At 40.7% G+C, this 13,421-nt stretch overlaps 1 protein-coding gene across 1 annotated transcript in view; it reads right to left on the bottom strand.

Moving 5' to 3' along the window:
- fbn1 (fibrillin 1) overlaps positions 1-13,421 on the bottom strand; it is a 66,136-nt gene that overhangs the window by 33,458 nt on the left and 19,257 nt on the right. Inside the window, 18 exon segments of the mRNA XM_067584685.1 lie at positions 194-319; positions 1,283-1,405; positions 1,525-1,650; positions 3,241-3,366; positions 5,391-5,519; positions 6,817-6,942; positions 7,068-7,295; positions 7,448-7,573; positions 7,681-7,731; positions 7,835-7,972; positions 8,422-8,541; positions 8,662-8,787; positions 8,901-9,026; positions 9,184-9,237; positions 9,778-9,930; positions 10,980-11,102; positions 12,268-12,390; positions 13,213-13,338. Of these exon segments, the coding sequence (XP_067440786.1) occupies positions 194-319; positions 1,283-1,405; positions 1,525-1,650; positions 3,241-3,366; positions 5,391-5,519; positions 6,817-6,942; positions 7,068-7,295; positions 7,448-7,573; positions 7,681-7,731; positions 7,835-7,972; positions 8,422-8,541; positions 8,662-8,787; positions 8,901-9,026; positions 9,184-9,237; positions 9,778-9,930; positions 10,980-11,102; positions 12,268-12,390; positions 13,213-13,338 (2,250 nt within the window).

The following is a 13,421-nucleotide window of genomic DNA, read 5'->3' as shown; positions in this document are numbered from 1 at the left end:
TGTACTCTCACAAACACGCTCAGCGATCTGAGTCATTAAGTCCTATTCTCATGACTCATATCTTGGATAACATTTAAGATGATTATTACTTTGTTTCTCTAATCTCTAAGATCCCCCTGGATCTAATAAGCGCAGAGCTGCGGAGGATGTAGCTGAAGTGTTTCATTTTGGGCATAAAATGTGCATCCGTTACCCAGGCAGGTCTTCATATCCTCAGACGACATGAAGCCATCAAAGCAGAGACACTGGTACGTCCCTGGAGTGTTGGTACACTGGCCTCCATCACAAATGTCTGGGCTCTCCTCACATTCATCAATATCTAAAAAATGAAAGACAGACAGAGACATGGAGAGGCAGACAAAGTGTAGAGGACAGACAGGGAAAAAGGAGGAGGAACAGAGCTTATCAGCCAGCTGTAAAAGGAAAGCACCAAGTCAAATTTGTATGAGGCTAAACTTACATGTCAGTAATCAAAAAAACACCACAAAACCTGGCAGACATTCAGAAGAACACATCTACATTAGAAAGTGAAACAACGCTACTTCAAAGACATATTTCTCTTCCTATACAGGGCAGAATACAAGAGGGAAAAATTCTGGTTGGCAATCACAAGGGCCAATCCAGGATAAGGGTTGTGCAGCTGGCGCCGCACAGAAAACTGAATATTATACTGAGCAAGGGTAAAGTAATTCTTAGCTCTTCTTTTGCACAAATTACTCTCAAATTACCACTGTGCTGCCTTGATCTCTGTCTGTATATGTCTCTAGTATGGAATAGGAGTCAGTCTATGAACAAGACATGAAGCTTATATCACTGTATACAATTAACATGCTCTAAACTGGAAATGCTGGTAATATTTGCTAGATTAATCTATAAGCCCCATCTATCACTAGCTGGTAACATTTTAAAGCTAACAGAAAATCTTAAAATTTAGTGTTAACCTTTACCTCGACAGACCACTGTGTGCTTCCTTTGAACTTGTGCCAATCAAATCACAGCAGAGTCTCTCTATAAACAAGTTTTCTTGATCTGCTGCTTTATTCCTGCTCTTAAATCACGTCTCTCTAAACACAATCTTTGAAGTATTTATGTACTACCATATGCGCAATGTATGCAAAGTTCTGACGAGTAAAACCTATCATTGCAATTTGATTTAGTTGCCACATCTTAACAAATGAGGCACAAGTACATTTAAGAATGTTAGAAATGCATAATACTCAGACAGAAGATAAGAGACGAATTATGAAAGGCAGAGACAAGATATACAGCTACAGGTACTTACCAGTGCAGCTCCTCAGATCAGGCATCAGGGCGTATCCACTGTGGCAGCTACACTCATAGCTGCCCTCTGAGTTGGTGCAGAAAGTCTCACAGCCACCGTTCTCAATGGTACACTCATCGATGTCTAACAGCCATAAAAACACACCGTCACATACTGCTGGCATACAACCTTCAGACTACTCAATGAAAACACAAAAAGTATATCTGTGTATGGAAACAGTCGGTAACGTATTCAGTACGCACCAACGCAGTCCAGTCTGTTCTCCGTAGACTTGTATCCTGTGTCGCAGGTACACTGGTAGCGGCCGATCATATTGACACATTGGCCGTGTCTGCAGAGTTTGTCGCTCAACTCACATTCATTGATATCTGAATGAGAGAACAAAGCAATCAACAAATTATTACACATAAAATGTCTACAGTATAAAAATAAGCCACGCGTTTAAAGCTGGAGGTACCAGTAGCATGTTTGCATGATGGTTGGCAGTTAAATCCATTAACACAAATCTGGATGGAGTAAAAGGAGTAAGTCACTTGCCTTTCAATATGCCATTGAGCAAGGCCACTTGCACTATGAGAGCTCTGAAGTGTGATTGTGCGCATAAACTATTTAACTGAACACCTGCCTGAGACCAGTTAGCTACACTGGAGACCAGTAATCAGTGGTGGATTAAAAATTGTAACAGATGTTTCATGATGGATTGAGGCCTTAATGGTGATGAAAAGAACAAGAAGAGCGAGAAATCTGACATCATCAAGCATGCCGTTTTACACCAGTCTGTATGAAATTTGCTATATAAACAATATATATTATTATTATTATCATAGTAGCACTACAGCCTGTTAGTTCATCAGATATAATGAAGACTATTGTCTCAGCGAGGATGAGGTGCGCACTTTTCATTAATGCTTTCTTTGCTTTTATTACTTTGGCTGGCGATAAAGAAAATAAATGAGCTGAAGGGGCAGTGATTGAGCATTAGGTCACTGAGACCTTCACGCACCGCATTAGGTCATCAGAATGACACCCACTGAATAATGCGGGCTTAGTGCTATACACATGGGAGTTATGAAACTATAGACGACACTGGAAAAGTTGGCTCTTCCTTTGTCTTTGTAGAAACAGTGTTTTGTTGCTACTTCTCCAGTCAACTGGGTGTTCAAGTAACCAATGAACTAAATGTGAAAAATAAATTGTCAAAACTGAGTCACTGGAAAAGTCTGCTCTTCATTCACTCTGGAAATTCATTAGTGTCTTACAGAAGGGGTAAAAAAAAAAAAACTGGCTATATGTACGTTTCAAGATGGCTGAATCTTCATCACTTATCCAATGAAAACTAGACAAATAAATGGCCAGCCCCTAAAGGAAGCTGCAACCCAAACTTTCAGAAAAAGAAATAGTATTCAGGACATTTAAAATATTAAAAATTCTAATAAAGTGTCAAAATCACAAAGCTCTGTTTTGTTAAATAACTATAAATTCTCAAATGCTAAAGTCAACATTCGTCTTTCCACTAGGATCTCTTGTCTTTACTACGTCATGGTCTAAGTGCACTCTTCTTAGTGTGCACATTTAAATGTACATGCAAACACACACACACTGGTCTAAGAGTTCATATCAGCCCATATATCACATGTATATACATCCCACACATGCACTTAAACACCTCCACCCCTACACAGAGCCCCAGTGAGCCCACACACAGAGAAAGAAAGAAGAAACTGAGGCCGATTGGAGGGAGACGATCCAAAGCTCGCTTTTCAGTCACAATGTCTGCTCTATGACAACATATCACCCCTTACTGATCATCTTTCCATCCATTTTGTCTTTCTTTCATCTCTCAGGAAATTACATTTTGTTACACCAATTTCTCCAAGAGGGGAGAGAAAAGCAAGGAGGGAAAAGTTCTGAGATGAAGAGTTCACCCAACTCTCCTCTCCAATGACCTCATCACTCACCTAGACAGGCCGAGCCATCAGGTGCGATCTCGTGTCCCTCGGGGCACATACACTGGAAGCTTCCCTCGGTGTTTATACATTCGCCTCCGCGGCACAGCAGAGGATTACGCTCACACTCGTCGATGTCTGACAGTGGAAGAAGATACACACACACATACACAAGTAGACATATTCAGTATTAGAGCTCAGTCACACCACATATTTGTTTCCCTTCTGGTTAATTTCAAATGGAGCCTATTGAAAACTGTGTTTCCAGTTGTAAAGCGACTCTGCTTGGCAAATTTCTGGCAAATTTGCAGATCAGAATTCACCTTTGTTGAATTTTGATCTGCAAAAAAGTGATACACCAATTTGACTGTCATGTGCATGAAGAAGTACTAATATAAACAACAGCTCCGTGGCTGGCAGTGACTTCAAGGACAGGGACTAACAGTGACAGAAATTAAATATTTGCTAAAAATGGGTATAATTCGATACTTTTTGATTCTTTTGTTAGCCTCTTAATCCAGTCAGCAACAACCACTTAAGTTTACAACCCTGCCCCACATTTCCAGTCCTGCCTGTTTTTTTTGCCACAGCATGTGAGTAACTGTCGTCTCGCCAGTTCTGCTCTGACAACGGCTTTAGTCCAACATAAGTATTGAGACTCACCATTTTGTGTGTACGATTTCTCCCAAGAATTTTAATCAAACGACGTCAAAGGCAGACCAGAACAGAAATAGAGCATTAAGTATTTTCACAGATGGCAGAACATTAGGACTTGTAGTTGCATATAAAATCATTTTGCTGGGCAGCTGATTGCGTGTCCCTTGCATGAAGGTCAAGTATGCAATAAAGAACAATTATCTTTAAGACTTTATGGAGCCATTTTGCGAAGTGATTGTGACAACACTTGGGCTGCAGTGCAGTGCAGACTAGACCCTTTCAACACCCCGCAGGGGTTTAAGTAAAGTCAGTCAAACTCTGCTTCTCTCTCTCACACACACACACACATATACAAATGCACACAGCCTGAACATTTCAGATTACATCAGCCATCTAAACAGTGAGTTCCAGGTCTGGCATGTTAGCCTAAGCACCTCATCCAGAGCTTATGGCCCAAGAGGGAGCCTGGAGGAGATGGCTGGGTTGTGACTGAGACTGGGGTTGTGAGGCAGGAACTTCCCTACACTTAGTCCTGTTCAGACTGCCAGCCCAAATCTGTTTTTTGGCATATCCACATTGTATCCATATTGATTTTAGAAAGCCTGGACAGCAAAAAAAAACACATGAAATGCGATTTTTGCACATCGGATCCAAACCACATTTGGAGGTGGTTTGAAATGCGATTTCAGATTTCTACAGATGCGTCTCAGTCCGGATGCTCTGACTGCTCAAATTGGATTTCAAAGTGTCTTTTCTGTCACTCGCAACGCCAAACATGACGTCAAATCCAGAGCGAGAAGTACATCACAGCAGCAAAAAGGGTCTATCTGCAGTCTTGTAGACATACGCAACATGCCCACATTACCACATGACAGGCCCTGATATTGTTACCATAATGGCATGCTACACAACAACAACAACTAAGCAAGTGGGTGTGTCATGTGGTAAAGTGGGTGTGTCGTGTAGATAGTGCGAGTCTGCACATAGACCTACTTGAGGCTGAGCAGAATCCATACAGATGCTGAAATAAATAATCTGCTGGCATTTTGGGGGATGATGGATCTCTATTTCTCATGCTTCATGCATTGGAAAGCCACGTCACCAGCATACGCAGTTACTGACACCTACGTCATTAATACAGCAACAATACAGATAGGTTGGTGATGGCTGGACACACAAGTCCGATCTGATCACTTGCAAACAACAGTGCGGACAGTCTGTCTGAAGGATCTGATTTGAGAAACAAATCTGATTTGCCTGCAGTCTGAACAAAGCCTTAGAGACCGTTATAGGTTGGCACAGCTCTCCTCTCAGATGCTACCACTTTGAAAGGATGTGCAAGAGAGTTGTAAGGGAAGTTTCTCACTCATGTCCTCACAGACTAAATGATTTCATATGAAAGTGTTGTGTCTCTGCATGTAAGGAGATCAAATCATCTAAAGCTGAAGAGGTGATTCAATGTATGTATGTTTGCAGGTGTTGGTGTGAGAGGATTTATCACTCACCCATGCAGTTTTTCATCATCATGAAGCCACTCTCATATCCTTCAAAGCATTCACATTCAAAATCTCCTGGCGTGTTGACACACCTGCCCTGTCCACACAGGTCCGGAGAGATGCGGCACTCGTCGATGTCTACAGGGAAAAGAGGAATGCCACAATATTCAGAAACATAGAGTGTCTCTCTAACACATTCACACATGCAGACAAACTCATTTTGTGAGTTCTATATATTCACTAAAGAAATAAAATAAAAAAATAAAAATCAACATAAGATAAAAACATTTTCATGGTGATTTTCAAAACAGTTACAAAGTCATTGTCACAGAAGTGAGACACAGATAACTAAAAGTAGTAGTAAAAGCAATAAAGCTAAGGAATGTAAGTAAAGCAAACAAAGCATAAAAGTCAAAAATATTTTACAAAAGTTTAAACAAGCAAGACTATAAAATGGGTTTAGTGGTTGAGTTTCAGGATGATGCATATTTGGGCAGCTTAAGCTCTTCAGGCAGGTTCTTCCAAAGGTCTTCATCCCCTTTGTATTTTAATTCACAATTTTGGAACATTCAACAGAGACCTGCACTAAGACTGGGACTGGGATCTCACACAAATGGGGGTTAAAATGTCCCAGATATCGCTTACTTACAAGGAGCATATACATTATTTCAGAATAAAGCTGCAGTACTGATATTTAAACCTAAATGATGTGTGCATGTTTCAACAGAGCAATAATGTAGCTAACCAGACTACAGGGACCAGCTCCAACAAGCCCAAAGCAGCCAGACTCCCATTAGACTGAATGAGCTGGATGTAGGCAATAGCTTTACACCACTTTCCTGTAATTAGTGTTGGCAGAGGGATTCAGAAGGGGGACTGATGAAGAATGGCTAGACAGTGGAGCTATGCCATTGTCATAGCTGATGTTGAACAAACATGTTGGATAAAAAAGAGCAGCTAACATACATGTAGCGAGCTAAAATCTAGTCTTTGTAATCACTGAGGTAGCCATGGTACAGTTTATGAACTCTGTTGTACATACCAGTAGAGCTGCAACTAATTGATCATTATCATTACTGATTAATCTATTTTTTTATTTTTCTGTTAATCCTTTTATTGTTTAGTCTTTTAAATGTCACAAAATAGTAAAATATGCTCACAAATATGCTCACAATTACCCAGAGCTATAAATGGCATATTCCAATTGTTTGTTTTGTTAGACCAAATGCCCAAAACCCAAATATATTCAATATGTGATGATATAAAACAGAGAAAAGTGGCAAATTCTCACATTTGCAAAGCTGGGACCAACAAATATTTGACTGTTTACTTAATTAATGACTCAAACCCTTAATCAAGTTTCAAAATTGCTGCTGATTAATTTTCTTTCAATCAACTATTCCGCTAATTGACCCATTACTTCAGCACAACTCACCAGTGCAATTCCTTTCATCTGAGTCCAGAGCATATCCATTATCACAGCGACACCGGAAGCTGCCGATGGTGTTTCTACATCTCCCGTTTGAGCACAAGGTGTTTATCATCCTGCATTCATTTATATCTAAGAGGAGTAAAGGGATAAGGACAGGTAAGAGAAAGGACGTAGTATTCCAACAGTGTTCCTCATATCTTCAAATGTATGTAACCACTCAGACCATCGATGCAGTCAGTAGACGGTACAGTTACCTTTGAGGAAGGGCCTGCCGTTGATGAAGTCACCCCTGTGGGAAAAGCCAGGTCCACGAGGACAGAGCTGGGAGTATTCTGGAGTGCCCTTCTCCGGACACTCGTCACACTCAGGGCCCCAGGCCACACCCACTGAGCAACAACAGGCATCCACACGATGTTTCCCTGAGATAGGAGCCCCACAGCGCTCATCCTCATGGGTCAAGTAGCACTGCTCCGTACGCAGGTCTGGAAGTCACAGACACATCTTTTACAACAATTTGATGTGAGAATATAATGTAGATACATTTAATGCACAAGTACAGTCAGTAAACATGACATTTACGAGAGCATAATGACATCAATACCAACACACATGGACACAAATTTACAGTACCCACCAATGCACATCCTGCCGCTGACATCGACAGTCATTCCTGAAGGGCACTGGCAGATAAAGGAGCCTGGTGTGTTGATGCACTTGCCGTTGATACACACTCCGGGAAACACTTGACACTCATCCACATCTGACAGTCCACAGAGCAAAAACTCCATCAGTTTAAATTATTCACATTACTGGAGTGAAATGCAAATCTGAATTTCCAGGTCTTCGTTGTTTCAAAGCAGATCTTACCTTCACAGACATTTCCTCGGACTCTAGCGAAGCCCTTACTACAGATTGGATCTGAGAAAGACACACAATAGAAGTTCAGATGAGAATGTGGTTCGCTAAAAAGTGAAGTGTTGACCTACTTGACATCGACACTTGACATCAATCACTTTCTCACCTTTTTCACATTTGGCACACGGGCTGTTCCAGGCCTCTCCTAGTGTGGCACAGCAGTGCGACTTAAGTGTAGCCCCGTTTATGTTGACCTCACAGCGATTATTGACTATCTTCAGCCAACAGGTGCTCTTGGTAGTCTCTGTTTCATCAAACAAACAGTTACTAGATAGTTATGCAGGATAAGTGAACACATAAGTCAACATGAGCTGGTTTGGCAAAGTCAGTATATGTTATTTGACACTAAATTTCAGTACTTACTTTGTTAATCTTATATCTTATTGTCTTTACATAACCATCATAGTTGGTCTACAATTGTAATTAGTGCTGATTGGCTTGTTTGCCCGACAGAAAAACTGCTTCAGTGGACTTTCATTCTCAAGATTATTAAGATAAATTTGTGACACATTTCTTCTTAAATCTAGTTAATCACTGAGCTGCATGCAATGTTAAACTTATTTATTCTAATAGTTCCAAATATCACAGAGAATCACTGGATTTCATAAGTTCGATATTTAATAAATAATAAACATTTTTCCAATCAAAGTGCTGTAATTGTAATCAAACTCAAACAACACAATGCTCACTTACCGATACACTCCAGCCCAGTGCTGTCCAGCGAGCTGCCCGTCGAACACAAACACACAAATGACCCTTGGCTGTTCCTACAATCTCCGTTTACACACGGGCTAGAATCACACTCATTCACATCTGTGGGAGACAAACAATGTATTTTTTTTCAAATTATCCATCACTTATAAATCCAATAGATAGATACAGTATGTTCAGTGATTAGGGGAGATTGTACGACAGAGTGAAAGCATCTCTGACCTTCGCAGACGTCTGTGTCAGAATCAAAGCGGTACCCTTTGGGACACTGACAAGTGAAACTGCCTGGTGTGTTCCTGCACAGACCGTTTTCACACAGATGCCTGCTCATCAGACACTCATCAATATCTGAGGAAAAACACAGACAGACATGAATACTGTCCTCACACTGGATTTTGATTTAAGGCTGTATACTTTAAATTTTCAAAGATGTTGAGGACATTACAGAGCAGTTCACCTACCGACACAGTTTTTGCCCGTCAGGTCTACCTCAAAACCTGCATTGCAGGTGCATTTGTATGTCCTGAGCATATTCTCACACACTCCATTCTGGCAGATGTCGGGGTCAAGGGCACACTCGTTAATATCTGAGAAGGCAAAGAATAACCTGTTGAACATCAGGGTAGGAAAAACCCTTACTAATAATAGTCTTTAATTTATATGGCCCTGTTTGGCTCCTGCATAGTCTACACATTACACACACACACACACACACACACACACACACACACGTGCATGCATTACCTCTTCCATCACCAGTTATGCCGGCGCCATTTGGGCACAAAGCCAGGAACTCAGCTGCAAAAAAAACACATAAACAGCACAGTTTGGTTGATAAAAAAGAAGAAATAACAGTGTTTGAGAAAATATCACATTTGCCAAAATCCAAGAAATCTCAAAGCAAGACATTTAATAGCATATCATTATCCATTTCCATGCTTTCTCATTTAGCCTAGATGTAAATAAAACCATCTCCTTAATGTGGTGCAGCTCTGGCATCTTTTGATATAGAAACTTTAATTGGCAGGACTAATGAGAAGTGACTGAATGATATGTGTGTGTGTGTGTGTGTGTGCGCGCGTGTGTTTGGAAGCTGCCACTGTCTCATAACTGTGGGCGTCTCTGTAAAACAACTTCATCACCACTATTCTGTCATTTATGAAATCCAAGCTGGTATGTCAGAGCTAACAAAGTGTTTGATCTGGTCATCCTGACTTCGATAGGTGTGTTTTGAATTAAACACAAGTTGTATGTGTGTGTCTGTGTGAGTGTATGTGTGTCAGGCAGCAGGAGGTGGCTCCATATGTGTTAAGGGTGGAGTGATTTGAATATTCGTACCAGAGCTTTGTGGTGGGCAGGGTTGGCAGGGCTCTCCGTAGGCGTACTCGGTGCTGGCGCAGCAGCACTCAGACTTGGTCACAGCTCCAAATAAAGGCCTAACACACTGCCCTCGCTTGTAGCCACCATAACACGTACTGCGCATATGTGTGTCTGTTTCATATGGACAAAACAAGACAGAAAGAAAGTGTGTAAAAGATGAGGTAAAGAGATCTGGAAAGAGGCTAGAGACAGAGTGAAAGAGAGAGAAGTTGAGGCAAGAGTCCGTAGCTCCAATAAACAACAACACTGGCAAAACAAACGGTTGTTCTCTCTTCATAATATCCAGGGATTTGAGGCATTCTCCTGCACTGATATCATTCTGACGAAAACTCACCCAGACCGAACAACAGCATTTCAACACTTCTCAAACAATACACAAAGAAATGTCATTTGGGGGAATGTAGGAATGTTGAAAATAAAGGAATAAACAGATCTGCTCTCCATGTGCCAGTCAAGGAGAACTGGAGCATAAGGAGGAGAAACTAAAAGAAACATGCGAGTCATGATCAAGATCAATATGTCAAAAATCAATATTGATCAACACATGCTCTCAATTGATAGTGACTTCACTATTGATAGTGAGCGTATGGCTGCAACAAGTTAACACGATAAGTAAGTTATAAGCAATTTTTTGCAACTCTGACTTTTGCTTATTTTATCACTGAATTGGAAAATGATTGTGTTGTGGTTATACTGATTAAACGATGGGTGAGACTAATCAGTTTTGAAAGGATAATCACTCTGTGCTTCAAGTGCTTAAAAAGTGGGACCAGCATATATTGACAAATGCTTTGTCCAATTATACCTGTGGGAGACAGGCACATAGTAGCCTGCATGGGTTGTGCTTGCAGAGGGCTCAATTCTTTCCCAAAGACAGGTTGTACTAGGTTAAAAAATAAAACTAAATATTGCTAGATATATTGAATGGTCATCTTCTCTTTGTTGTTGCAGAGAAAACACATGCCACACACAAAGAGGGTGTATTTGTTCCCTTCAGTAACTCCTGAAACAAAATGCGTGCCTACATAGCTACATGTACTGTATACCTATAAGAGGATGTTGCTCCTGAGCAGATTAATGAGAGATAACTGTTTGCCATAGTATCCAAAAGGGAACACATGAACCATTCCTGAAAACAGACAACTCTTAAAGTTACTTACCAACACAGACCCGCCCATCCAGGCCCACCGCCATTCCAGCCATACACTCACAACGGAACGATCCCTCTGTGTTGACGCAGTGGCCGTTCATACACATGCCCGGAGTCTCACATTCATCAATGTCTAGAAGCAGATACAGGAAAGCACAGGGATTCAGGGAGTGGAGTAGGTTATATCACAGACTCATTTCTTCACATACGCTCCTTCAGCAAGTGAAAATTATTCAAATAAATCAATTCCAAACTAAAGTAGTGTGTACACAAGTCCTCAGGTATTTGATTCACTGAAAAGTGAAGCAAAAGTTTCAGTTTTATGACCTCAGCTAAGAAAACACACTTCCCTTTCCCCTCGATCCCATCAGCGTATTACAATAATTATCATAATGAGCGTAAACAATAATATGGCATGAACGCATATGTGTGTGTTTTTGTGTGTGTGTTTTTGTGTGTGTGTGTGTGTTCTGTCTGGGTGTGTTGGAGGACAGAGAGACATTTTTCCTCGGCTGCAGATAGAGACAATGAGGCTCCAGGGCCCCTTCAGACTACACATTTCATTAGTGATTGCATACATCAGCACACTTTACCCACACCCTACTCGTCTATTTATTTATTTAGCTATGACTTAACCGGGTCAGCGTCTCTGAGATCAAACGTCTGTATCCAAAGACACGTGGAACAAAATGGTTGCAGGTTTCACATTGAAAAGACATTTTGTTAGGTGGTACTGGTTAGCTTAATTGACCTTTGTGGTATCTCTTCTCATCATTATATTAATTCATTGTAATTTTCTGTTTGATTTTTGTTTACATACAGCGTTGGATAATGGAAATATACAGTCGATCAAATAGCTCGATACTGTATGAGACTTATAAGTCACGTGTTAAATGGTAGCGATTTAACTTATCCTGAAGCACATTTCCATCTTCTAATCGAAGCCTCTTCTGACATGTTTTATCAATTTTTTGAGAAGCCCAAATCTCCTTTCTCCTTGCGCTGAACATGTTTAGGGAAGACTGTCTGCTAGCAAATCTCAGAACAGGCGGGCCCCAACTATCCACATGTCCAGCTGGCCTGCCAGGATACTGAGGGATTTTTCCAAGGCTTTTAGGGGGATTTTTGCCCTGTGTGTTAAGACTCACATAAAGAAACACTAACATGCCAGAGTAGTAGCCAACTTCCAAACTAGCTGAAAATGAAAGTCAATAATAATAATCGTGATGCAGCCAGTGAAAAAGAGAACGTGGAGATGTGATGATCTGACAAGGTTGCAGGCTTTCTGACAAACACACCTACACACATGCGTCCACTGGTGTCCAGCAGGAAGCCATGTTTACAGATGCATTTAAAGCTGCCATCTTCGTTGATGCACATTCCGTTGAGGCACATGTTCCTGATCAGACACTCGTCCTGGTCTGCGGATGAACAGAAACAAATTGATGGATTTAAGTGCGCTTAAGGAAGATCTACTGCTTAAAGACTCCAACTGGTGGTTTTGTATAGTTAAGTCAATAAATAACAAATTGCAAATACTTCACTGACCAGAGATTAACTACAACTATGACTATTTTCCTAACCCTGCTCATTAAAAGACACTCATACATTGTATAGTTGATTTCCAAATCACTACATTTATGCTATTAATGCTGACAGAAAATAAAGTACAGAAAACAAACACTAAGCAAACATTGACATCAGCATAATCTTAAAAATGTTGCATTTGAGCAGCCAACTGTTCAATATTAGATCAAACAAAACAACTGGCAGAGTTTTCAGAACACTCCATGCTTAAAACGTCATTACAATGCGTCTATAAATCTGACCAAAAAATATGATGGCGACAAAATGTTCCCCGTGATGGATGACTTATCTAAATCACAGTTCAAGACTCTGCTAGTTAATTTTTATAGCGTACAGAAATGAATGGAAACAAATGGATTCCTGTAAGGTAGGAAGTAAATATTAATAAAAGTCCTGGAGTCCTTTGGAAAAAGGTTGGTAGAAATATAAAGTATACATATTTTGTAGTTAATGGGCTGAAACACACAAAACCACCAGCACGGTCTTTTAATATCCTGTCTCTAAAAGCACATGCCTCCTTCAGGCATTGGTTTTAAATCACCACCTCTAACAGATCCACGGTCCATTAAATATAAATATTACACATACTGTGTTCAATACAGAAAACTACCCTTTAAATACGTCCCCATAAATGTAGATTTCTGAACTTGACAGACCTTGACAGTTTTTGCCATCTGCTGAGATCTCGAATCCAGCGTTGCAGACACAGTGGAAGCTGCCCTCAGTGTTCACACAGCGGCCATTGTTGCAGATACGACCATTGGCCACACACTCATCCAGATCTGGCAGAATCAAATAGAACCGTAAACACATACATCTTATTTGTGTGTGTGTATATGTGTGTGTAAATGTGTGTGTGCGTGTC

The sequence above is a fragment of the Thunnus thynnus genome, chromosome 1, assembly GCF_963924715.1.
Source record: "Thunnus thynnus chromosome 1, fThuThy2.1, whole genome shotgun sequence".
In the NCBI taxonomy this organism is placed as follows: Eukaryota; Metazoa; Chordata; class Actinopteri; order Scombriformes; family Scombridae; genus Thunnus; species Thunnus thynnus.
This window is presented reverse-complemented; position numbering and strand designations above follow the sequence as displayed.